The following is a 25,292-nucleotide window of genomic DNA, read 5'->3' as shown; positions in this document are numbered from 1 at the left end:
TTGGTCTCCCTGACACAAGTCCCCTCCCATTCTACTCCATCCTCCTTTTAGCTGTCAAAGGGATCTTCCTACAGAAAAGGTTCAATCATGTCACTCCCTGTCCCCACTTCACTCAGTAAACTCTAGTGGTTTCTTATCACCTTCAAGATCAAATTAAAAATTCTCAGTTTGGTATCCACAGCCTTCTTTAACCTGCCTCCTCATTACTTATTCAAATCTTTTAATACTTTACAATTCACCACGTACTCTTCAATCCAGCAACACTGACTTCCTTGCTATTCCTTGAACAAGATATTCCATCTCCTGACTTCACAAATTTTCAGATTGTCGGTAGTCTTCTGGTTAGCTTTCTGGAGGTCTTTGGACCAGCCTTTGACATTTCAGCACAGTAATCACCATGAGAATAGCCAGGGATAAAGTCCAAATTCTTTATTGTCTCCTTGCCTGGGGCTCTGCTAGCTTCCTGGAGGCCCTTCAGACCGGCCTTGGTCTCTGTGGGGGAAGCAGGAGGACAGGCCTCCTGTGGTGGGAGATGGAGTGAATGTCTCTCTGAGTCTGTTCTTATTAGTCTCTTATATACTCTATTATAAGTACATTGTCGTAGGTGTGAATCTTGTAGAACTATATGTACTGAACTAGAGAAGTCACATGCTAGGAAACCATTATCTTATAAATTCCACTGAGTTAACATTTTGTTGCAAGAATTTCTCTGGAATTCCCCCCATTACAATTGTCCCCAGTGTTTAGAATGTTCTTCCTCCTGATATCCACTCCTAGATTCCCTGGATTATTCCCTTCCTTCTCTTCTTTTTTTCCTTCCTTCCTCCTTCTATATGCAGTCTGGAAACTACCTCTGTAGCTGCCTGCCTCAACTGCCAAAGTTACTGAAGATCTGGAAAGAAAATTCTTGCCACCAAAGTCCTTGACATTGTCAAAGGGCTCACCATTAGAAAACTCTTATCAATGGAAATGACACTAAAGAAGATGCATTCCTATTTGCTTTACTGATGTACAGCCCCCACCCCAAAACCAAGGGGCATTTCCACTAGTTAGCAGTGGGGAGAATGCTGGATGCAAATTCAAATTCTGCCTCATGTTGCTGTGTAACTCTGGGCAATCTGCTCACTTTTTCTGAGTTTCAGTTTCCTATTGTGTTGTACGGAAATGGTGAGGGGTCACCATTTAATGAAAAACCTGGAGAGAGCTCTAGAGAAAAGCAAAGTTTATAGTACATTCTCGAGGGAAGGGCGTCCCACCCTTAGAGCAGACAATCGAAGAGAGGAAGCGCCTCCTGTGGCCAGGACAGCCCCTTTAATCCCTAACGCAAAACACCCCCTCCCACCACTGACCCTCATCCTCATTGGCTGAGAGTCTTACATTCTAAACTCAGATCTGCCCATGAAATTGAACTTGACCAATAAGTACATAGTTGCCCATATTTGGATGATATCATGGGAGGGGAACGCAATTATGCCCTTGACGCGATGTTCATAGTCCTTCAGGCCTACTCAAACTCTGAAGTAGATGAAGCCCTACTCGATTTTCACAACTGTCTTGAAAGATCTCACCTCATCTCATTCACTATTTATAAAATGAGAGGGAAGGACTCTGATGGCCTGTAAAGTTACTTTTAGCTCTATCTGTGATCTTATGACTTGCAAATGAAGCCTCCTAGAAATGTGAGCTCCTGGAAAGCAGCAACTGTCTTGATTTTCTGTGTTAATACAAAGTGTTTTATGTAATAAGAACTTAATAAATGCTTTTCCATTCATTAATGAGTTAATTTATTAAATTATACTTTTCTCAGAGCTCTAAGGGTCTGTAGTTGAAGGGACTGCTGAAAAATGTTAAAAGAGCCAAAGTCAGAAGCATACTATTGCTAGTTCCTAATAATAAATTTTGTGCAACTTCACAATTTTGCTTAAATCCCACGTGAGGGAACACTAATGGAGCAACAAAATAAACAAATGATTAGTACAAAAAACATTTGTAAATGAGGCCTTGAGTTTGTATAATGCTTCCCTTTTCAACTGCTGTCATATATAAAACCCAGGGCAGGGTGGGGTGAAGGAAGATGAGGCTGTTCCTAATTTACATCTATACCCCAGATCACTAAAGAAAATGAAAGAAGAACCAAATTAAGTTCTTGGCCCCCTTGGAAAACTGGAATATAATTCCCCTGGTGAAGATGACTCCTTGTTCTCAGCCTACCCTGACTCTGAGCATGTTTTCTAGTCATTCTAACCTTAAAAGGCAGGACAGGATTTGTGCTCTGCTTAGTCATTTCTCACTTTTAGATCATTGGAATTTTTCCCAAACCCTGATCTTACATTTCCAACTCCTTTTTTATTTTGATTGCATATTTATAATGTCTGATGGAGCTCTCCTGGAATATAACTCATCAGGCCATGATGCTGTCTAGAACAAGACATAATTTGACATGAATATTCTGTAGAAGGTTGATCAGGAGAGACTGAGCAAATTATGGAAAGTTTAGGAGAATGCCTGTTTACATTTCTGTCCCTGGAAGAGAAACTACATAGAAAGGAAAATGATTACCTACTGGAAGACTTTTGATTAGAGTCCCAAGCTATATCCAGGGGTAGGCTTAAAGTTGTAGCTCGGGGATTTGAAGTCTGGGGAAGGGGCTCCAGAATACTCAAAACTGATTGGACTCAGTGTGATCCAATGCTGGGCCAGATCACCCATTTGGTGAATGGGGACATCAATAGTCCCTACCTCTCCTAGTTCTCCTAAAGCTCAGATGAAATAATGCATATTCCCTGTAGTCCAGGTGGCACACCGAGTTGTGCTCATTTTAGGGGAAGGCCTGTCTACTGAAGGGTTCAGATTCCCTAATTCTGCATGTACTCTAAAGTAGTAATCTCTACAACAAAGATGTGGGGCAGGGCAGTGGACAGAGAATAGACTCTGAAATCAGGAGGGTCTGAGTTCAAATTTGGCCTTAGGCACTAACTATATGACTCTGGGCAAATCACTTAATCCTCTCCTAGGAAAACACAAAAACAAAAGTGTGGCTCATGTCTAGGGTTTCATCAAGATAGCCATAATAGGCTAGCTGCCACAGAGGTACTCAATGCACAATTATAGATATTGGCTCTAAAATCCTTAATTTCACCCTTAAAAGTCTCAATGGCATTCATGAATACATATGAAACATAAAACTTAGTCTATTACATTTATTTTGCTCTCTCTCAGAAGTTGAATAGATATTTTGCATTGATTCCGGACTTTACTGTCTAAGCATCTCACAGGAATGATCATGTTGGGGTGACAAGCTATAGCTTTCCTGATGAGGCAGGACTCTGGATTACTTTAATTCTTCAGATCCAAAATGGAAGGTCCTAGTGTCCTCTTCTCCAAAAAGTTGCTTTTGTAGAAATTTTACTTTAGAAAAATTAAGACAGACAGGTTAAATAACTTTAGCAATATCACATCACACATGTGTATGAGCATATGTCTGCCAAGAAGGACTAAGGCACATCGTCTACTTCTATAGAACACCTTTATGTGGACAAAAGTCCATGCATGTATAATGTAGCTGGGGAACTCATCAAATCAAGCAGAGATCCTCATTTCTTATCTGCTTGCTTTCCTTGGATTTCTCCATTATGCTGAATCCCTTCTTCCCCACTCCTTGGAACTTCAGTATTGGGAAATTTCATGATCCTATACTATAGAATAAACTCTGATACTTAATACTCAATAATACCCTCTATCCCTCTGATTAGAGGGTGGAATTAAGAGCTCTCTAAAATTTTCATTTAAATAGGAGATTCCAGCCAGCCATCTTTTCATTTCCTACCTGACTGCACTCCTTTTTGAATTTCTTTGGACTTATCCATTATACTCAATATTTTTGTCACTTGTTTTAGTTTCTTTTTATGTGTTTTCTTCCCCATTAGAATTTTTTTTTTTCCATTTTTGTACCTCCAGTGCTATAATGTTCTGTTTCTCTAAAATGTAATCCTTTTCTTGGGGAGCTTCTGGAGGCAGCCTTAGTTTCAGTTCAGTTCCAATAATCACCAAATGCAGCCAGGAGTTGAAGTCTGGATCTTTTATTATGTCCTTCAAAATCCTGAATCTTTTTCTGTGCCTGGTTAGCTTTCTCTCTCCTTGATTCCAGAGAGCTCTGGTCCAAATGTCTCCAGCCAGCACAAACGCGGAAATGGGAATGAATCAATCTCTAAGAGTGTGGGATTGTGGGTTTCTGTGGGTTTGTGGATCTCCCAGAAGTCAGTCCTAGTTCTGAAGCTCCCAAAGTCCCTGAAATTCTCTCCTTGACTGAATCCTGACTCTGAATCTCCAAGAGTGTGGGATTGTCCTTTTATATGCTCTCTAAAGGTGTGAAGTCTAATGTGTGAGCCAAAGATCGAAACTCTTTAAAGGTACCTTTAAAGATGCGAACTAAGTACATAAGTACTCCTGCCATATAGATAAAGCACTCTGTCAACCCTAAACTCTAAATTGATGTCAATTCAACAAGCAATCACAAACAAAACTTTAGGTATCTTGTTTCATATTAAAACCCTTAGGAAACAGTCTTCAAATCCTAAAGAAGGGGTTTTGTTTTGTTTTTTCCCTTTCTCTTAGAGTCAGTGGACCCCAAGGCTGACCAAACTTTTAGGGTGTGTGCCAAAAATGTGTATAGGGGCTGTGTGTTGAGAGCTTCTCCCCTTGACCTTCCATATTGCTGGAGACTGAGTAGCATATTTTAGGGACTCCATTTTCTCCTAGTCTTTAGTCTATAAAAGAAAGTAGAACTAAGGAAAGATTTAAGAAAAATGAGCACAGACTGGGGAAAAAACTTGGATTTTTGGGAGAGGATAGAGAAGAAAACAAAGTTTCGTGTTTTACATAGCACCCACAGATCCACATAGAGTTATATCCCCCAGAATCTTTCCCTTCAGCCCTAGAGATAGCAGCCCGAGTGATGGCAGTCATTGAGAGGGGACTTACATGGCCAAAAAGCTGTATTTTCTAAACCACAGAATTCAAGGAAGAAGGTAAATAGGGTAAACTCATCATGAATTGACCTAGAGTAGAAAATTGTGACATCAGCACATATTAAGAAAAATAGTGTCCTTATAGCTACCTGAGACCCTTTATGTGAAGGAGTTCCCTAGTACCACTGTCTCCTTGTGTGAAGGTTTGACTGTTGGGCCTCCTGCTTGGTCATCACTTTCACTGGGGATTTCACTTGGGGATTTTAGAAAAGCACTCCCTAACTAATCCTGACAGACTAGGAATCTTTCCAGTAAGGTCAGGAGTGAAGCAAGAATATCCATTCTCACCATTAGTATTTAATATTGTACTAAAAATACCACAGCAAAAAGAAAAGAAAAATTAATTGAAGGGATAAGCATAGATAAAGTGGAAATAAAACCATTGCTTTTTGCAGATAACATGATGGTTTAGTGAGAGAACCCTAGAAATCAACAAAAATACTAGTTGAATCATTTAACAACTTTGGCAAAGTTGCAAATCATATTCATTTCTATATATTACCAACACAATCCAATAGTAAGAGAAAGAAAAAGAAATACCATTTAAACTAACAAGGAACTTTATGAACATAATTATAAAACAATCTTTACACAAAGGCAGATCTAAATAACTGGAGAAATATTAATTGCTCATTGGCTGAGTCAAATAATAAAATTAATTTACTTAGTGCCATATCAGACTATAGGGTTAGAAAAAATAATAACAAAATGTATCCTGGAGGTCAAAAATATCAAGGAAATCAGTGGAAAAAAAAAAAACGAGAGAAAGAAAAGGACTTAGTGGTACTAAGTATCAAACTATATTACAAAGCTATAATTGTCAAAATTATATGGTATTGGATAAGAAACAGAAGTTCATCAATAGAATAGAAAAAAACTCACTATTCCACAAAAATTATTGGAAAAACTGGAAAACAGCCAGACAGAAACCAGATATAGACCCACATTCACACCATATATCAAATTAAGCTCCAAATAAGAACATGATTTAGACATAAAGGATGACATCATAAAAAAATAAGAAGCATAAAAGAAATTATTTGTCAGATTCATGGATGGGGAAGAAGTGATGTATAAGAGATAGGTTCATAAGAGGTAAAATAGATAATTTTGACTACATAAAACTGAAAAAAATGCACAAAAAAACCCAATTCAGATAAAAATTAAAAGAAAAGTCAGAAACTTATTGATCCCATTTTACAATTGGGGAAATGGAGGCAACCAGAGGTTAAATCATATCAGAAGCTAGACAGTACTCAAGCCCAGATTTGAACCTCATTCAAACCTTATTCCAGACCAGTGCTCAGTCCATTGTATTATCTGATTACTTAGGTGTTATGTTATAAAAGGAAATATAAAAAAAAAAAATCCAAAAATTGTTGATAATGACGATCTGAAATTAGTTTTAAATAAATAGAAGTCCTTTAAATATCAATATATTCTTGTATTGTAGGGTTTCACACTTTAAATAGATGATGATGTTGACAGCATCTTTAACAATTTTATTTTCATTTATATATTCAAATTTAAATAACTTTCATTTTCAAATATAGCCCCCTCCCCTCTTCAACCAGAGCTATTTATAATAAACATTTTTGAAAGGGAAAAGTAATTCCTCAAAACCAACCGATAAATCACCTATATCTGATAGAATATGCAGTATTCCTTACCCATTCTCCCCAAACTATTCAAAGGAAGGAAGGAAAATGCCCTTTCTCTTTTCCAGAGGCAAGCTTGATCATTACACTTTTGTAGGCTTATTTTCATTTTATTGTTCTTTCCAATAACATCTTAGCAACTATCTAATTCAATTTATTTTAATCTGCATCAGTTCATATAAGTCTCCCCATGTTTCTCAGAATCTTTCATATTTCTCATTTCTTTACAATGCAGTCTTATTCCCATACTACAATTTGTTTAGACATTCCTCAATTCATATACATCCACTTTATTTCTAGTTCTTTGTTGCCGAAAAAGATGAAGGTATGATTGTTTTGGTATATATATGCATAGGATGCTTTTTTTTTTTTTTTTTTAAATATCTTTGATCACTCTGGGACATATTTCTAGCAATAGCTTTCTCCAGGTCAAAGGTTATGGACATTTGTTCACCTTTCTCCCACAATTCCAAATTGCTTTACAGTACTGTTGGATCACTTCATTCCACTACCAAAAAAGTATTATTGCACTTGACTTTCCATAGACTGAAAAATGGAGATGAAGGGTGGACAGGAGGAAATAAGGTTGAAAGCTGTTGAATCATATTTGTTGATTTTTGAAAATCAAGTGTCATGTAAATAATTCTTTACTTAACAGAGTTTCTCAATCTATGACATGCCTCTAGATTATCTACTGAAAGAAGAAAGTTGGTTTTGAAATGACCTATACTCCTATGCCCCAATACTATTTTTAAAAATTGAATCATTACTTTGATTAAAGTTTCCCTTCAAAACATTTATTCTAAGTAATATGATACAGTAGAAAAGAACTTGTAGTTAGAAAAGACTTGTAATCAGGAAAATCTAGATATCTCATTTCAGATAGTTAATCCTGGGCAAGTCACTTAACTAACTTGTGCTGAACTTTTTTTACTTCATAATTATCATTTTTTACAGTAGCACAGGGACATTCCATTAAATTCATGTACCACAATTTGGTTAATCATTCCCCAGTCAATGGACAATCCTGTTTGTTTCCAACTCTTGGTACCAAAAAGTATTGCTATGAAATTTTAGTATATATGGGATTTTTCTTTCTATCTTTGACCTGCTTGGAGTATATTTCTGACAGTAGGATCTCTGGGTCCATGATTTTTGATATTTTTGACACCTTCACAGATGAAGAGGTTGGATTAAATGACCTCTAAGTTCCTTTTCAGCTCTAAATTTGTGACTTTGGCGTTCTATGGAAAAATATTAACCCTAAATAAAAACATCTAAATGTAAAAAAATAGAAAGGGGTCTCCTTAAACTCTATTATTTACAATTTATTTTAAAATTCTAGTGAATATTGTATTGAACTTGAGGGGGAAGGGCACAGCAATGCCAGCAACTTTGCAAAGCTTTCCCAACTCACTCTTCTAAACATCAAACTGAATTCTGAGTAGATTAACCAACAAAAAGTCACAATGGGTCCTTTCTCCAGTTTAGGGACAGAGAGGTCTAGAGACTGGGAAAGGGAGTTGGCCCAGAACATGGCATAACAGAAGAGCTATCTTTGTTATAGTGTTGCTGTTGTGAGGCAGGTGACCCAGCAAGGCCCTCCCTTATTTAAATCCACTTCCCTTGCACATCATTTCATCTTCTCCTTGTTGTGGGCCCTTACAGTGGTGGTGGTGGAGCAATAGTAGCTGTTGCACAGGGTATGCCCAACATCCAAGGTCAGAAAGAGATTCTAGGCCGACCCCGATGCCATCACTGGGCACAGAATTGGGTGCCATTTGACAGCTCCATTGCAGTATCTAATTCTGGGTTGCAGTTCCGGGAAAGAGAGGAGTGCTTACAGTCACAAGGGAGCAGAAGCCCAAGTTGGTTAAGGACCAGGAAGATAGTGACCAAATCAAATCCTAAATCACACCACTTTGGAAGCATCAAAAACTTACTGGACCCCACTGAGTTGTGAAAGTAGTAAAAGGACATAAACATTTGAAGCAGTATTTATGGGAAATTTTACATCTCTAAACTTATGTTATTAATAAATAAATAAACTGATTAATAAAAAATTAGTAAAATTATGTTATTAATAAAAGAGAAAGGGCAGATCAAGTAAATAGGAATGCAACTAAAAAAACTAGCATAACAAATTTAAAATCTCAAGTTAAATACAAAAATAGAAATCTTAAAAAAATCAAAGAAAAGATTAATAAAATTTAAAAAGGCTATGAAACCATAAATAAATCTAAATATTAGCCTCTTTAAAAATCATTAATTAACTTAAAAAAGATGAAAATCAAATTACCAATATCAAAATGAAAAAGGTGAATAGACAACCAATGAAGGTGAAATTAAAGCAATTATTAAGAGTTATTTTGTCCACCCATATGCTAATAAAACACAATTTAAATGAAAGAGGTTAAAAAAATAAAATGGATAAAAAAACAAGAGGAAATGGAATGCTTAAATAACCCTATATTAGAAAAAAGAATTTGGATAGGACATAAATGAAATCCTTAAGGAAAAAAAAAAAAAAAACAACAACCAGGACCTGATAGATTTACAAGTCAATTCTACCACATATTTAAAAAACAATTGATTTCAACATTATGTAACTTTGGAAAAATAGGTAAAGAAGAAATTCTTTCAAATTCCTTCTATGAGATAAATATGGTTTCTATACTTAAATGAAAGATAAAAAACAGAGAAACTATAGATCAATTTTCCTAATTAATATTGAAGCAAAAAATGTATGTAAAATGCCAGCAAAGGGATTTACAGTAATATATTACAAAGATCAAATTACCAATACATATATCTGGTAAATAAAAACTATTAAAAAAAAAAAAATATATATATATATAAATATATAAATATATTACAAAGTTCATATGCTACGACAAGTTGGAACTTCTACCAGAAATGCAATGCTGGTATTATATTATAAGCATATTTATATATGTATACATATATATATATATATGAATTATAAGCATAATTTACCATATCAATAACAAAAAAGGCCAAAAGTATTTAATTATCTCAATCATTAATACAGAAGAGCTTTTGACAAAATACAATACCATTCCTATTAAAAACATTGAAAGCAGGAAATAAATAGAACTATTCTTAAAATGTTAAAAATCAATCTAAAGCCAAAAGCCAAGCATTATGTGTAATGGGTGTAAGCTAAAAGTCTTTCCAATAAGATTAGTGGGTAAACAGAGATGTCCATTATGACCATTATTATTCAATATTGTACTAGAAATTCTATTTGTCACAATAAGAAAAAAAATGGAAGAAATAAGCATAGGAAATGAGAAAACAAAACTTTCGTGTTCTGTAAATGTAAATTCACTTAGAGAATTCTACAGAATCGGTTACAAAACTAGTGGAACATAACTTCATCAATTGCAGGATATAAGAGAAATTTACATGAATCATCTGCATTTCTGTTTATTATCAACAAATCCAGCAGGACAAGATTGAAAGAGAAATGCCATTGAAAATAACTACAGCCAGAGTAAAATACAAGACACAGAGGGAACTTTATGAACACAATTACGAAACACTCATTACATAAGTAAAGGCAAGTCTAAAAACCTGGAGAAATATTACTTGCTCATGGATGTTGAGTCAATATAATAAAAATGGTAATACTCCCTAACTTAATTTACTTAGTGCCATATCAAACTATCAAAAGACTTCCTTTATAGAGCTAGGGGAAAAAATAACAAAATGCAGCTGGAGGAACAAAAGGTCAAGAATATCAAGGAAATCACTGGGGGGAAATGGGAGAGGCGGCCTGACAATACCTGATCTCAAACTATATTCAAAGCCATAAGTATCAAAATAATCAAATAGAAATATCAAGATAACATGAGATAAGAATTAGAGAGAATGGTCAGTGCGATGTAGTTCTAGTTTCAGTCACACTTGATTCTCCTTGAGTTCATTTGGGGTGTTCTTGGCAAAGATAGGGAGTGGCTTGATATTCCCTTCTCCACTTTGTTTTATGGATGAGCCGTTAACAAGGGTTAAGGAAGGCAAACAGGCTTAAGTGACTCGCCCAGGGACACACAGCTGCAATGTTCCTGAGGCTGGATTTGAACTCAGGACAATGACTCATTCAGACTCCATCCACTTCCACCATCTAGGCCCAATGGAATAACTGAATAACCACATCTGTGAGAGGGAGATTTTTTTTGTCCACTGCTGCCTCCGAGGCTACGTTCAGGCTGTTGTTTTTAGATTGATCAGAAAGAGTTAACAAGTGTTGATTAGGGGCCACGTAATTGTCATTTCACATTTTAACATCCTAGTTTACACAATACGTAGTATATTGCCCGGTCTTAAAATCCTCGTAGACAACAAGTCCATAGAGCAAAGAAATGGAGCAGAAAGATACCTATCCAGTCATTATCATTCACCCTAATAAATATGTTTTACCCTGACATGGACCTCAGCTCTCCCGCCTGGGAAATGAGGAAGTTGTAACAGATGAGAACCAGGGCAGCTGAGCCTGGGGTCCGGCCCATCCAGCAAAGTCTGAGCTCTCTGGCGTCCCTGACTGTTTCTTAATTGTCAAACCTAATTAACAAAGTTCCGCATCCTCTGCAGCCTGGGACATTGTAAACCTCGCTCTCCCTCCATTTTCGGGGCGCTGCTCTTTACTCCCCTCTATTATTTGGTCATTCTTCATCCGTATCCTGCCTGCAACTATGACCTCAGTCACCGCCCATGTTTACATTATGTGCTCCATGCAAATGGCTCCCCGATCTCCTGGACCGCCCGTCTCACCCGTACATCTATTAAATGTATACCTGTATTTACATATATAATGTATATTTATATTCATGGTTATAAAGCCTGTATGAAACAGCTATTTGTATACTATAAAACCTATATAAAATATACTTTTTTGGCACATAGTTGTTTGCCGTGTCTCCCCCATTAGTCTATAACCTCCAGGAGAGCACGGATTCGTTTGTTTTTTTTTTGTTTTTTTTTAATCTCCTAACACTCAGTATGATGCTTAGCATACAATTAGCATAAATACTAGTTGATTGACGATGTTTTCTGTTTCACTAAAATGTCTGCGTGCGGGCAACAATACTGTACCTTGGGTCTGGAATATATGCTGAGAACATCCGGCCAGATTCTCATACTAGAGCGTTTACACAGTAATATTGGGATGGGTTTCAATTATTTTTTATACATTGGCACACTGAAGAAAGTGATTATAAAAGGACGTAAAGGAAATGGAGGGAAGGGGGTGGACACACTCCCCACACAACACCCATAATGCGCGCGCGCACTCGGCATCTGGGGAAGGAAGCCTTCCTTGGCGGGACAAACACAGCTTCCAGGCTCAGGCCTGCTCCCAGCAACCAACCGCTGTCTAAGCGGTGTTCACAACTTAAGACGAAGGGCGGGCCCTTCCGAGGTGTCGGTCACAGCGTTCCTCGTCTTCTGATTGGCCGCAGCCCTCTGTCACGTGTCCTGGGGCGGAGGCATATAAGCTAGGAGGCGAAGGCGGTGTTCCGCCATTTTGTGGACGTCGGGGGAGTAGCGCAACAGCTGCGCGGGGACGGAGCCGGGAGGAGCGGGAAAAACCCAGTCGAGCGGTGGGAATCGTATCCCCGCCTGTTAAGCCACAGCAAACGGTAAGGAATCAGGCAGTGGAGCGGGCGTGTGGTTTTTTTTTTTTTTTTTTTTTTTTTGCCGCCGCTGTAGTCGTAAGGCCAGAGCGAGGCCGACCGCAGACAAAGAGGCACCGCCGCCATTTTGTGACGTTCGGTGGTCGGCGGTCGAGGTGACTTGGGTAGTGCAGGGAAAGACTTCGAAGGCCCTGACCAGAGATTGGGCGCTTTTGGAGCGCTGGGATGGGGGCTCCTGAGCCTGAGGAGTGAGGATGGCCAGGAACAGGGATCGGGGTACGAAACATGAGGAAAAGGAGCCGAGGCGGGCGGGCGCGGCCTCCGGCTCATGGCGCCTCTTCTCGTGCGGCCCGCTCCATCATTCTTGTAGCTCAGCCTCCGCTGAGCAGAGCTTCCCGCGTTTCTGGGGCGGGGGTGGGGTTAGAGGGCGTCAGGCCTTGGGCCTCCTGGCCTCCGGAGTGCGGGGGCTGGAGAGAGTACTTAGGGCCTGCCGGAAGCGAGCGAGGAAGGGAAGGAGGGGGCCGTGCGGCCGCTTTGTTGCTGCGGGCGCTTCCCCCATCGGCGCCCAAATAAACGTGGGCCAATAGGTACTGCGCATTTAGAACTCGGACGCAGCCCTGGTCCCGCTCAATGAGCACCGTAACTCTGGGAGGCGTCCGAGTACAGGCCTGAAACCTGTTGCCATGAATGTTCGCCGTTTTTGTTTGTTTGAAACTTGTATGCGGTTTTTGACCAGTTTATATTTAGCTCTCCAAATTCTGATGTAGCCTGTTCCAACATGCTTCCTAGAAAAACGCTAAGGTTGGGTGTGGCAGCATGTACCTAGTACCTAGTATGTGTTTGTGTTAGCTTAAATGGCTGAAACGGGAGACGATTGGCCCGATGTTTACAGCATCCAATATTACTGTTTTGGCTCAGAGCCTCTTTAAGAAATTTCTGACTTTTGGGTTAAGCTCTTCCGTACAAAAAATTGGATTGTTACCCAGATATTTACTCTTAAGTGTGACAACCAAGAGCGCAGCATACTTGAATTTTTAATGTAGCAACATTCATTATTTATTTCCCTTTAGCTGCAAATATCTTCTCAACCAAGGATACACAATGACCCACTATTGAAAGGTGTAGTAGAGAATAGATGCTGACTTTATAAAGAATATTAAGTCAGCCTAGATTTGCTATTTTGAAGGATGATCTGCAATTGTGTCTAAATAAATTAAATACTGATTATGTGCCAGAGCCCAGAAATTCTTAGCGTTGGGGGTTCCTGGGTAGGTGCCTCACCCCCTAGTCCATAATCTAATGGATGACTACATAAATAAAACAAACAAAACATACAGAATAAATTGGAAGTCAATTTATTAGAATATTAGAAGAGACTAGCATGGAAGGGGGAAAGACTCCTTGTAGAAATCTAAATTTTGCAAAAGGGAAGGACCCATTAAATGAATCTTTGGTTTTGATTGCTAATAGACTAAAAAAGACTTGGATTTCCAGGGCACTTAAAGGGCCAGTTGAGGGGTGGGGATCTTGAAATGACACTAGTCTTTTTGTCAGACAGTGCATCTGGAACTACTTCTCCATACACATATCACTACATAGTTTGGTGCTGGATTGTTGAGTAGTTGCAGAAGGGAGCTGAATTTCATTCAACTTTTCTTGGTTTTGATATTATATTGGCATATTTTGGCATTTTAAGCTAATAAAATATTTTATTAAAGTTCTGCAAATATTAAACTTTGCCTTTTACCATTGTCTCATTACAGAGATGCATCGTGACTCTTGTCCACTGGATTGTAAGGTTTATGTAGGTAACCTTGGTAACAATGGCAACAAGACAGAATTGGAGCGAGCTTTTGGATATTATGGGCCACTCCGAAGTGTGTGGGTTGCAAGAAATCCTCCCGGCTTTGCTTTTGTTGAATTTGAAGATCCCAGAGATGCAGCTGATGCTGTTAGAGAATTAGATGGAAGGTAATATTTACTGTATTATCTCTGTCTAGTTGTTTCTTTCATGTGAATTATACATTTATTCATTGGATTCACTAGAAGAAGTAATTAATGGATTGTACATCATAAAATTAACAATTACATAGATAGCATTTTAAGGCAATTCTCATTTATAGAAGCAAAAATTGAGGTATATATAATTTGCCTATCAGCACACATTTAGAATTAGTTAGGAGTCTTGTAGGATATCAGTGACAACTATACAGTTTAATCACTACTATATGAATGATCAAAATAAATCAGCTAACAGATTCAGTCCAAACTTTATCTTCTCGTCTACAATAAAGTTAGGACTGACATAAACAACTAAAATAGGGCTTCTTTACTCAAGAAGCTTTACCTAGATCCTTTTTTGTAGTATTAGGGTTAAGGTAGAGTTGCTGGCCACCTGTAAGAATTATTTTGTTGCATATTGATATCACCAAACCACTACCGAAAATGAATCAAACTAAAATTAGTGTTTTTAATACTTATTTGTAGTGTGCCATCTAGTGTTTAAAGATACTTGGTTTTTAGGCCTAAAATACATATATATGCTATATTCATTGCACTTTCCATCTTACTGCATCTGTCTAAACTAAAATAGTAATCACTGAGTTTCAGTAGTGCCATATTAAAAATATATATATATATATTTGTAAACTATAATTTAAAATACAAAAGGCAACCAGATAATTAAGAGTATAAAGTTGTGTGGTAGAAATCATAATTTTGAAATGAGATTAGATAACAAACAAAATTGGTAAACCAACACCAGTGTTAGGCATCCCAAATGCTGAATCCATAACACAAATACAGTCTACAGTGTTGGGATACTAAGTTGATGAGACATGGTCTTTAACCAGTTTAAGACCTTGATCTTGTGGACTTCATGCAAATTGCTTAGCATCTTAGACCCTTTCTTTACATTTAATATCTTTATCTTCTGTAATATAATCTTAAAGGAGGCATTTAGTTTTAATAATTTGTTATTCCTCCCATTGTCTTAACCATTTAGTTGCTTAAATGTTGAATAAATATGTTTATGTATTACACATGTTTATAGGCATTTTGCATTAAATCGGGTCATGTAGGGAAGGAATAGAGAACAGTGAACTCTTGTATCACTATTCAAAAGGCTTTTTAGCCAAAATGAACCAATGGATTTGAAGTATAGATCAGCATCTAAAATGTATGTAGTTAAGGGGTTTTTTTGTGTGTGTGTGTGTGTGTTTTGTTTATTTTTGAGAATATTTTTTAGTAATATATGTAATTTTTTTCCTTTTAAAGAACACTTTGTGGTTGCCGGGTAAGGGTGGAACTGTCGAATGGGGAGAAAAGAAGTCGGAATCGCGGTCCTCCACCTTCTTGGGGTCGTCGCCCACGGGATGATTATCGGAGAAGAAGTCCTCCACCCCGTCGCAGGTACTTCAGAATCAAAGAATGTGTTTAGAGCCCTTGGTGTTAAACCATAGAGCAATATAGGAACAGGTGTTTCCCTAAAGCATGTTGATGGGTAACATCTATTGCTGAGATTCTGAGGTGGTTTTTTTTGTTTTTGTTTTTGTTTTTTTATAAAACAGCCTTGCTGGGGCTATAGTGGGGAGTTTTTATCTAAGTTGATGCTGAATGTTGGCTTTGGTCTTTAGGTCACTGTTCAAGTTTGATAGTCAGTAACTTCAGTCCTGGATCTATCTTCTTTCAAGTTATTTTAGTTCATCTTCTAGCACATCTTTTCCAGTCTTCCCTTTTACTTCAATTTTAGGCCATTTCCCATTCCTTGACTCAATGACAGACTAAACACAACAGTTTAGCTTTCCACGCAAATGTATCTTTCTACTTTGTTTGCACAATTGTAATATTAAGAATGTTACAACTGGTGAAGTAGAAATTAATCTTAAACTAGTGTAAACTTAGGTCACTAATAAAGGGGGCTAAACAGGATGTAATTCCAATCATCTTTTAAGTTTTTCAAACCCAAATCTGACATTTCAGTTTTTTGTTTTTTTTTTTTGGTAATTAAAAATGGCACATCACTCTTGGACTCAGACTTTGTTGTCTGGAGGCTATCTGCACCTCCTCAAATCTCCAACATGATTTCTACAGGGCTGAATTTACCTGTAAAAGGTGAGTGAAGTCCTTAGGAGATGGGAGTTTGAAACTGCCCCTTCTGCTATTTTAAAAATAAAACAAACAAAAGGCCAAAAAAAAAATCCACCCCACACTTGTTGCCCATCGTAATAAGATTATATGTTAGCTAATAGATGGTTGTACTGATGGCTTGTTTTTTTCATTTTTTTTTTGTGCTTTTTGGTCCATCTATTAATAAAAATGAACCCCGTTACAGAGTCACCATCATGTCTCTTCTCACCACCCTCTGAGTCTGCATTAGCCAGTCAACTAGCCCTTTCAGCGTCATGTGACCAGCGCGCCCCATTCAGCTTGGCTGGTGTCGTTTCACATGACCCAGGCATGGCCAGTCGTCAGGTTGCACCGCCCTTTGGTTCCCGAGCATGCTGTTTTCTCTCAGCCTTCTCTCCAACCTTAACCAAATCGGCAGCAGCCACCTCGACCGCCCACACATTCCTGGCCAATCAGCTCAGCTGTTTATTTACCAAATGTCTTCACAACAACTACAGCAGCAGCCTTCGGCTAACAAAAAAGCAGGAAAAATCCACAACACCCCCTTCGCCAACCAACTAAATACAACGCAACATCTGGCAAAACCTTTTCAGCAAATTCTTCCTGGCCGTCAGTCCGGCAGCCTCACCTCACCATTTCTAGCTTGTTGAAACCCAAAACTAGTAAGTTTTTCCTGCTTATACAGTTTACTGCTGGTTAAAATAAGGAGTAAGCGGCTTAAGTAATTACTTTTCTCGATCAAAGGCTGGCTGTGCATAATTGAATGGTAACGTACAGATATTGCTTGAATAAAACTTTTAAGGGTGATAGGGAACTTTTAATGTAACTAGAACCTCAAGCAAAACTCATTTGCATGTGTGAGATGCCAAACTAAAATTTTAATATCTCTAACAAATTTAGCTTTCCTTTCTAGCAAAATTTTGTTGAATCCTATCACCTTTAAATGGTTTTACTAACAGTTTTCAAAATTTAAAACAATTTTTGGGGTGAAGTGGGCCAAGCTAAGGTAATTTTTTTGTAAGCCTAAACACACACTTTAAAATGTGACAATCACAAATATGCAGTTCTAATGTATCACTTAATGGCATCAATATTTACACTGAGCGCGTTTTCACGGTTTTTCACTTTATCCACTTGGTACCTTAAGTCTTGTCAAGGACTTCTAGGTTTGCATGGGTTCCAAATACTGGTCTATGGTACTGTTTTTGGAACTACTTGTGGGACTACATTTTGGCGTGGTGTTTGGGTAGTGAAGTTAGTTGACGTGGAAGTTTTGCATTGGACAGATCTGCTGTGAAGCATTCTTTGTTAAAGTGAATTCATGGTTGGAAATACCTGCTTTTCACTTGAGCTTTTTGTTCCTTAATCCTTCTGTGCTTTTTTTTGTTTTGGACGATGGGTGCCAGTTCTTCGGCACGATCACTGGGCCCAACAGTGAGATTGAAAAGTTGGGAAATGCCTCACGCCATAAATACTAAAATTGATAGTAAGCCTAATTTGTCCTATTTCTGATTGTAGATCACCACGAAGAAGAAGCTTTTCTCGCAGCCGGAGCAGGTAAAGCAGTTTACATATTTTGTTTGGGGGGGTTTTGTCAGTAATTCTTTGTCAGTTGAAGTTTGTTAGGTTGAGTGATATTACGAAATTTTCGAGTTAACTTTTTGGGGGACAACAGGGCATCTTCAACCTGTAGTTCTCTGAGCTTTCTGATCTTCTACATTTTTCCAGTTATAAGTCTTTTTTGTGTTTCTTATTTCAGCTGAAATGGGCAATTTTCCTTTTCCTTGAATTGAACATTTTATATCTTTGCCTTTTTCATTTCTGCAAACTGATTCCCTTGCTTGGAATGCCCTTTTTTCCTTTACTTTTCAGGATGTATAAATTCCTTCAAAGCCCAACTCAAGTTCTATCTGCCATCTAGGCAGTCTTGACTATTTTTCTCCCACTCCATTCTACTCTTATCTGTAGATAATAAGAATTCTGTAGTGTTGAGAGTAGACTTTTTTTTTATTCCCCTCAAATCCCTAGTTCCTTTCATGGTGCTTTAGTCATAGTAGGTATGTAACGAATATTTAATTAACCTTTTATGCTCTATAAGTTATAGGGATCAGCTTTAAATCTTAGCTCTACTACTTTGAAATAATTTGACATTTAAATTTGAGTAGGCATAGTGATCTTTGTTTCCTTTACTACTTTAGGTCCCTTTCAAGAGATAGAAGAAGAGAGAGATCACTGTCACGGGAGAGAAATCATAAGCCTTCTCGTTCCTTTTCCAGGTCTCGCAGGTAGGTTCTTTAAATAATTTGCGCAAACTACAGAAGTAGCTCTATGTGTATATGTATTTATTTTTTTAAAATTACATGTACAAAATAGACCTTTCATCTGATTCAAGTCAGGTATTGAAATATAATAATTTTTTTTCCCCTTGTTCAGTCGCTCTAGGTCAAATGAAAGGAAATAGAACATCGGCCTTCAAGAGGAGTGATGTACAGGAAGTAGCCCTTCATTTGACAGGAGCATGTACAGAACATTACAAGTTTTGTTTGAGCCTTCATAAGCTCAGTGCATTTTTAAAATGTTTTAGCTGTTAAAATTTGTTTATTGTCTTGTAACAGTGACACATGTAAAGATGTGTATCTGTATGGTTTAAAACAGATCATATAAGGCATGTAATACCAAGAATTTGTTAACTTTACAGTGTTCCCTTAAACGAAATTCTAATTTTTATTGATTTTTTTTTTTCTATTGTTTTGCATCGATTTGCAAATTTCTAAAACCTGCAATGGCCAAAAAATAATATCTTGACTTGTGTCTTCTGGGGAGGAAATGACAGAATACATTGGAGATCCTTGATTTTTGTCCACAGCATAGTTATATGTACAGCATCAGTTAAACAAAATGCAATGTTAAAGCTCCTCTTAGAACAGGCCAGCAGGTGAATTGGAAAATAAAAAGCATACCAAAATAAATATAATTGCTTTGCTCAAATGTGTGATGGCAATTTTAGAAAAAGAAAAAAATATTCTAAGTGGACACATAACCTTTAAGTGAAAACCTAGAGGTTTCGAGGAATTTATTTTTTTTTACTTAAGGTCATGGATTCTTTTTGTAGTTAACGCACTGTGAGTAAATAAATAGTGATAAATAAAAATTCGCCATTCACACACACTTCCAGTTTAAGGGTACATTGTAGAGATAAAACTTTTTGAGTTACTGTGCAAGATTTTTTTTCATGATGTCATTTGTAACATGTTTTGTGAGACCTTCGGGATTAAAGTTTTGGTTACAAATTGTTGCTTAACTTTTGAATACTTAAAAGTTTTCCTTGTAGAACCTAATTCAGCCTATGCGCTTGGTACATGCAGTCCAGGTTTAAACATTCCTATCAGAAGCCATACTTATATTTTTCTTGTTAAAGTGCTTTTGGAGTAATAAAATACTAGCTAGCCTATTTGTGTGGTAGCCAGTTGAATCCACTGTTCATCACAGTTCTTGTATAAAAGCAGTTGATTGCACAAAGCTGCTACTTTGAGTTGGACTTGATTACTTTGAAAATGGTTTCTTGGTTGGGGGAGGAGTAGTTCTGCTAGGTAATCATGCCTTCTCCTTAAAAGAGAAGCCAGTTCAGGGTTCATGATACTGCAATTTGCTCAGAGGAATATCAAGATATATTTCATTGTAACCCAAATTGAAATGGCCTTAGAGGCTTTCAGCATGAAAATAATTTTCACTTAAATTTAGATTGCTTCCATTCTATAAGTTGAGGTTTTGCATGGGAATTCCAAACTAAGCATCATGATGTAAAAATTCATATTAGCTCAAATGTAACAGTGTAGAACTGAAAATATGGAGGCATGCTTAACCTTCCTGGATACTAGGAAGGATTGTAATTTCAAACTTTTGTGCACTTAGATTAAATCATAATGCAACAGTTTTGTGGCTTAGTTTCCTTAAATGTGCTTTTAAAGTAGTATTGGGTAATGTATTATCATTATAAGTTCTTTTTTCAATGTCAGTTCAGGCATTACATTAATGAGATAAAATTCTGAGTAAATTTCAATATTTCCTGAACTTTCTATAAAAAATTCATAATATTAAGTGAAATTTATTTCAGATAGCTGTGGTTGCACTGCCCATAGGATACAATTTAATGCACCCTATAACAAGACCAAATAGCAACAGTAGCTAATCATAAGATTTTGAATCAAAGTTCACTTGTTCACAAGAGGCCTCCTGACCCCCCCAAAATAGCTAATTGGGAACTGGAAGAATTTTACTTAAAATGAAGTGTATAACTTTATTCTATAGCACTTACATATTTCAGAGCTCTCCTTTAAGGGGAGGGGAGGGGGGAGTCTTACAGGATCACAATTCAAAGTAGGGATTTCATTATTCCTCCAAGAAGCCTTACCTCTTGGTTTTCCAACTGTGAAATTCAGCCTATTTGTAGACAGACTCATTACCTACCTTCTGAAGTAATGCTGCTTGGAGGTGTCTGTCTATAAGTAAAACATCCTTTGAGGTATATGCATGACTTCATATTTGTCTAAAACGTTCATAGTTCTAGAAGAGCTAGAGATAGCTTGGGGAAGGAAGTTTTGGTTATCTATGTTCCCTTAGAATCCTGGGAGGTGGAAGACATGATTTAGGTAGGCCAATTTATATACTATCACATGATTAGTACTAGCCATAATTCAAAACACTTTACACTGCAACAGACTGCTTTTGTACTGTTCACTCAACATTAACTAAATTAGATGATAAAATAAAAAGTTTACACAATTCCATTTTCAAGGAGCTTATGGTTTTAAGTTTCTATTCTTTACCCCAGCATTAAAATTTTGAGAAATTTTTAGACATGAAATTATGAGTTGCGGTGTATTGATTACTGTCCACTAGGGGTTGCTGTATCCATAATCTTTGATTTATTCTAATTGAAGAAAGTGTAGGGGGCTGGGTTTTGGGATTTTTTTGTTTTTACTTTTTTTTTTTAAACACAAGACCCAGAGGTATTTATATGCATCTTGGTTGAGTATTTCTGTGCTGCAAGATCTTTCATTGTGTCCTGTGTTGACTTGATAACATTTAGTCCCAGCCAGGGCAATGGGAGAAGAGTTATTAATTGCCATAGTTAGTAGTTCTCAAATACCTTGTATTTGTGTAATACTTTCATGCTCCTTAGTTCTTCACTAATATCCTTAGGTCATAATTTTTAGTTCCTGTTAAAGCTGGGGTTTAAGTTCATGTCTTGTGCTTCCCTGGTTTCTCAGATTTGCATAAAATTAAAGTTGTTAATAAATGGGAAAACTGGCAATATTTTATTATTTGAGCTTAGTGGAAGCAATTATGTGATTAGTTCTTGAATGAGAAGATGCATACATTGATAACTGCCTAACTTTTAGTTCTACTTTTGCTGTTTAAAATGTATGCTTGTTAAAGAAAATAAAGCTATAAGTCAACATAGTTCAGTATAGGCTTATTGCCTAATATAGTCATAAGGAAGCCAAATATTTAAGATGAAATGATTGTTTTTCCAAAGTCTGCCAAAGTATAATGCCTTAACCAGACTGACATTCTTGCTTTTAGAATTTGGGCTGGATTGTTGAACAAAACAAGAACCTTTGGATATTATGAAATCAAACCAGATTTGTTTCTCACTCTTGAGTTGCTATTTAGTTGGTAAATACATAATTTCTGGCAAAATGACTTGTCCTCTTTGGAAGTTGGAAGAGTAACTTTTTGGAATGCAAAAAGTTCACATCTAAGAAGGTAAACATTGGTAATGCAAAATTTGAAGAGACATTGTAGATATTCCTTCCACAATATTTGTAGTAGTTGCATCCTAAAAAGGCACTTGATGACCAACAACGTTGAGAAACCTGTGGTCTTGGACTGAACTAGGCAGGTTCCTAGACAACTGTCTTATTTCCAGCACCATATTGGGAGCCATCTCAGCTCAAGGATTTGTCCCATTACTGTGAGGAAGAATGGGGGCTTAACTGGAAAAATCTGCAATATACTTAGTAAAGAAGCTGAAAAGCTATAATTGAAAAACCAGCAAAGTCTAAAACTAAATCATTAATTAATTAAAGGACATTAGTACAGTGAAAATAGTGATCACACTTGTCTTTTTGTTCCATGAGATAATAGTCTGGATTTTGTTTTTGTGGGAGGTAGAAATGGGAAAGAACACAAATCATCTTAAGCTCTGGCATTCAGCAGCTTCTATAATGGTCAATAAATATGTGTGGAAAAGGTCATGTCAACATCAAAAAGAATTTACATGAAAGGAAGACTGAAGTTCCAGGTTGAATTTTACAAATGTAAAGCATTTGAAGATTGTGTAGGAAAGATTTGTTATAGGATATATACATTAGATTGAGGAAATGGCTTTGACTACTGTTTGGCATACTATCATATATATATATATATATATATATATATATATATATATATATATATATATATATATATATATATATATATGAAGTAAAGGAAGGCTTGTAGAAATTCTTTTCATTGAGGTTATGAGCTGTAGCATTTTTGTTTTCCCTCACCACTACCACTAGCTATTTTGGGGGGTAAGGGAGAAAAGAACACCCTCTAATGCAATTTGACAAAAAAAATCACTTGGGCCATGTCCAAACTATATTTCATTCTACATCTTGAGTTCACCTCTTGTCAGGACATAGATGGCATGCTTCATTTAACACTTCTGGTTGAAAATTGCATTAATAAAAGAGTTCTTAAGTCAGTTTCCATTTTGTAAATTATTCTCTTGATTCTCTGCCTGGTCTTCTCTTCATCATTGCATAAAGACCCTCTCATTTTTCTGAAACTACATTTCTTACAATATTCTTATACCATAATTTATTTAGCTAATCCCCAATTAATGGACACTTCCACCAACCCCTTGGTTTCTACAAATTTGCTACTAACAAAAAGATCAGCTATATTGTGCCTAATGGCATTTTCTAGCTCTTTCCATGGGGAAGGAGGAAGGAAATAAAACTTTTAATTTTGTTGCCAGGTGCTGTGCCAAGCACTTAGTTTTTAAACAAAAACATTTCCTCTTCACTTTCCTGGGAGGTAGGTTCCTTTATCCCCATTTTTATAACTGGGGAAAATGAGGCAAGCAGGTTACTTTGGGGTAACAGTAAATATCTGAGACTGAATCTGAACTCTGGTCTTCCTGAGTATAAATCCCATCATGCCATTAGTGTGGCTCCTTAAGCTTCTGCATTAATTGCATAAATATTTACTGTTGGGGGGAGGGAGTTTCCGTGAAGAAATGATCTGTTAAACTAGAAGAACTGGCACCTCCCACATATTTTATTCAAGATAGGTCTTATGACAATCTGATATGGGTTATTAGTACAGGGATCATATTAGTGCTATCAAAAGGTTTCTGTGGTCAAATAGCTCCTTAAAGACAACCTAATTCTTTGAGATTTTGATTTTGACACAAAATTCATTTGAAATGTTAAGTGGCCACTTCTGTATATCCAGTCCTATATTGGATGCTACAGAGATGAATTCTTGTCCTTGAGATACTTTCAGGCTTGGGGAGAAGTACAAAGAACATTCTATATGGCTAAAGAATGCTTGATGGAAGAAAATTGAGGAAGGGATGTGTGGGAAGGAAAACTTAAAACTTAGTATTTGTTATATTCTTGTTATATGTCATCCTGGGGCAAATAGTGTTTTAAATCTAGATTGTCATGCAAAATATTAACCATTACTTGCCAGTTTTGTGTCGCAGATTTGACCAACTTTTCATCATGCTTTCCATGTCTAATAAAGATGGTCATCAATTGTGGACAGAGTTCCTTGTGCCAGAGATTTCTCTCCATCTTTCCATATTGTATACAAGACTTGCAGAAATCCAAAATTCAAGAATATTAAGGTTCCAGCATTCCCATAATTGTCCAGCAAAAAAGGAAATGGTTTGATCTGATTTGTACTTTTAAAATTGTTTTTTATTAATATCTTCATTCACCTGTATTTTCCCTTGTTACCATTCCCAGAACCATTCTTATAACAGATTTTTTAAGGGAAAAAAAAAAAAAAAAAGCAAAACCAAATTAATGTTTAAAAAGTCAGTTGAGCTTACCTGTCATGATGAACTTAACTTTTTAAAAATCATTGTATTTGCCCATCTCTATAGTCTTGTACTACTTCTGTTCTTTGGTTAGAGCTGGTGACTGTACCCCTTAAGGTCATTCAATAAATATTTAAGTACTTTACTTAGTAATTCCAGGAGCAAGACATTCTATCTTAGCTCCAGTAATTTTCTCTTGTCACCCCATAATTGTAATGCTTTCTTTCCTCAGCAGTTCCTACTGGTTTAACCTGGTTTCTGTTACATCTCATCTTTTACTGGAAGCCTTTCCCAGTGTCTCTTTAAGAATGTCTTCCCTTTGATAAATATGTATCCTACATATAGTTAGCTTTGTGTATGTATTCACCTCTTGTCTTCCCCACTATTTTGTAAGCTTGAGGACAAGAACTTTTGCCTTCTTTTGAATCCCTAGCATTTTGCAGTGTCTAGCATGTAGTAGGTGCTTAAATGTTTATTACCTCAACACAAAGTAGAGACACAAAGAAAGGAAAAACAAAAAACACCTTGTCTCTCCTTAAAGGAATTAGATATAAACAGAATATATACAAGATAAATTTGAGATAATCTAAAGGGGATGGGCTACCATTAAAGAGGGCTTAAAAGCCCAACAGGAATGGATCAGGAGAGTTAGAATTCCAGGCAGTGAAAATACATAAAAGTTTTGAGGGGGGAGAAAGTATTCAAAAACGAGCTTGGTAGAGGT

At 36.8% G+C, this 25,292-nt stretch overlaps 1 protein-coding gene and 1 long non-coding RNA gene across 4 annotated transcripts in view; one reads left to right on the top strand and one right to left on the bottom strand.

The window, feature by feature from the left end:
- Positions 1-11,327, bottom strand: part of LOC141566504 (uncharacterized) — a 64,528-nt gene extending 53,201 nt beyond the window's left edge. The window contains exon 1 of the long non-coding RNA XR_012489337.1: positions 11,129-11,327. This is a non-coding gene — a long non-coding RNA (uncharacterized LOC141566504). The remainder of the gene's footprint in view (positions 1-11,128) is intronic.
- An 883-nt stretch (positions 11,328-12,210) lies between these two features.
- Positions 12,211-20,398, top strand: SRSF3 (serine and arginine rich splicing factor 3). 3 transcript variants are annotated; one of them, XR_012489336.1, is made up of 8 exons: positions 12,222-12,345; positions 14,103-14,310; positions 15,616-15,750; positions 16,375-16,452; positions 16,673-17,129; positions 17,986-18,024; positions 18,666-18,752; positions 18,901-19,757. XR_012489336.1 is itself a non-coding variant. In XM_074311114.1 (6 exons), the coding sequence occupies exons 2-6, from the start codon at positions 14,105-14,107 to the stop codon at positions 18,926-18,928; spliced, it is 495 nt and encodes a 164-aa protein (XP_074167215.1). In that variant the 5' UTR covers positions 12,211-12,345; positions 14,103-14,104; the 3' UTR covers positions 18,929-20,398. The 3 variants fall into 3 exon arrangements, 2 of the variants coding, with proteins under 2 accessions (XP_074167215.1, XP_074167214.1); XM_074311114.1 differs by lacking the exons at positions 16,375-16,452; positions 16,673-17,129 and having other exon boundaries at positions 12,211-12,345; positions 18,901-20,398; XM_074311113.1 differs by lacking the exons at positions 16,375-16,452; positions 16,673-17,129; positions 17,986-18,024 and having other exon boundaries at positions 15,616-15,770; positions 18,639-18,752; positions 18,901-19,918.
- Positions 20,399-25,292: the final 4,894 nt, after the last annotated feature.

This window comes from Sminthopsis crassicaudata, chromosome 4 (assembly GCF_048593235.1).
Source record: "Sminthopsis crassicaudata isolate SCR6 chromosome 4, ASM4859323v1, whole genome shotgun sequence".
In the NCBI taxonomy this organism is placed as follows: domain Eukaryota; kingdom Metazoa; phylum Chordata; class Mammalia; order Dasyuromorphia; family Dasyuridae; genus Sminthopsis; species Sminthopsis crassicaudata.
The sequence above is the reverse complement of the archived record's forward strand: the minus strand, read 5'-3'. Positions and strand labels throughout refer to the sequence as shown.

Excerpts from the sequence above, each read along its gene's own strand:
- SRSF3 (XM_074311113.1), top strand. The coding sequence starts at position 14,105 with ATGCATCGTGACTCTTGTCCACTGGATTGTAAGGTTTATGTAGGTAAC. Across the intron at positions 14,311-15,615 it reads GTTAGAGAATTAGATGGAAG|AACACTTTGTGGTTGCCGGG; the intron begins GTAATATTTACT and ends TTCCTTTTAAAG. Across the intron at positions 15,771-18,638 it reads GTACTTCAGAATCAAAGAAT|TGATCTTTGTTTCCTTTACT; the intron begins GTGTTTAGAGCC and ends GAGTAGGCATAG.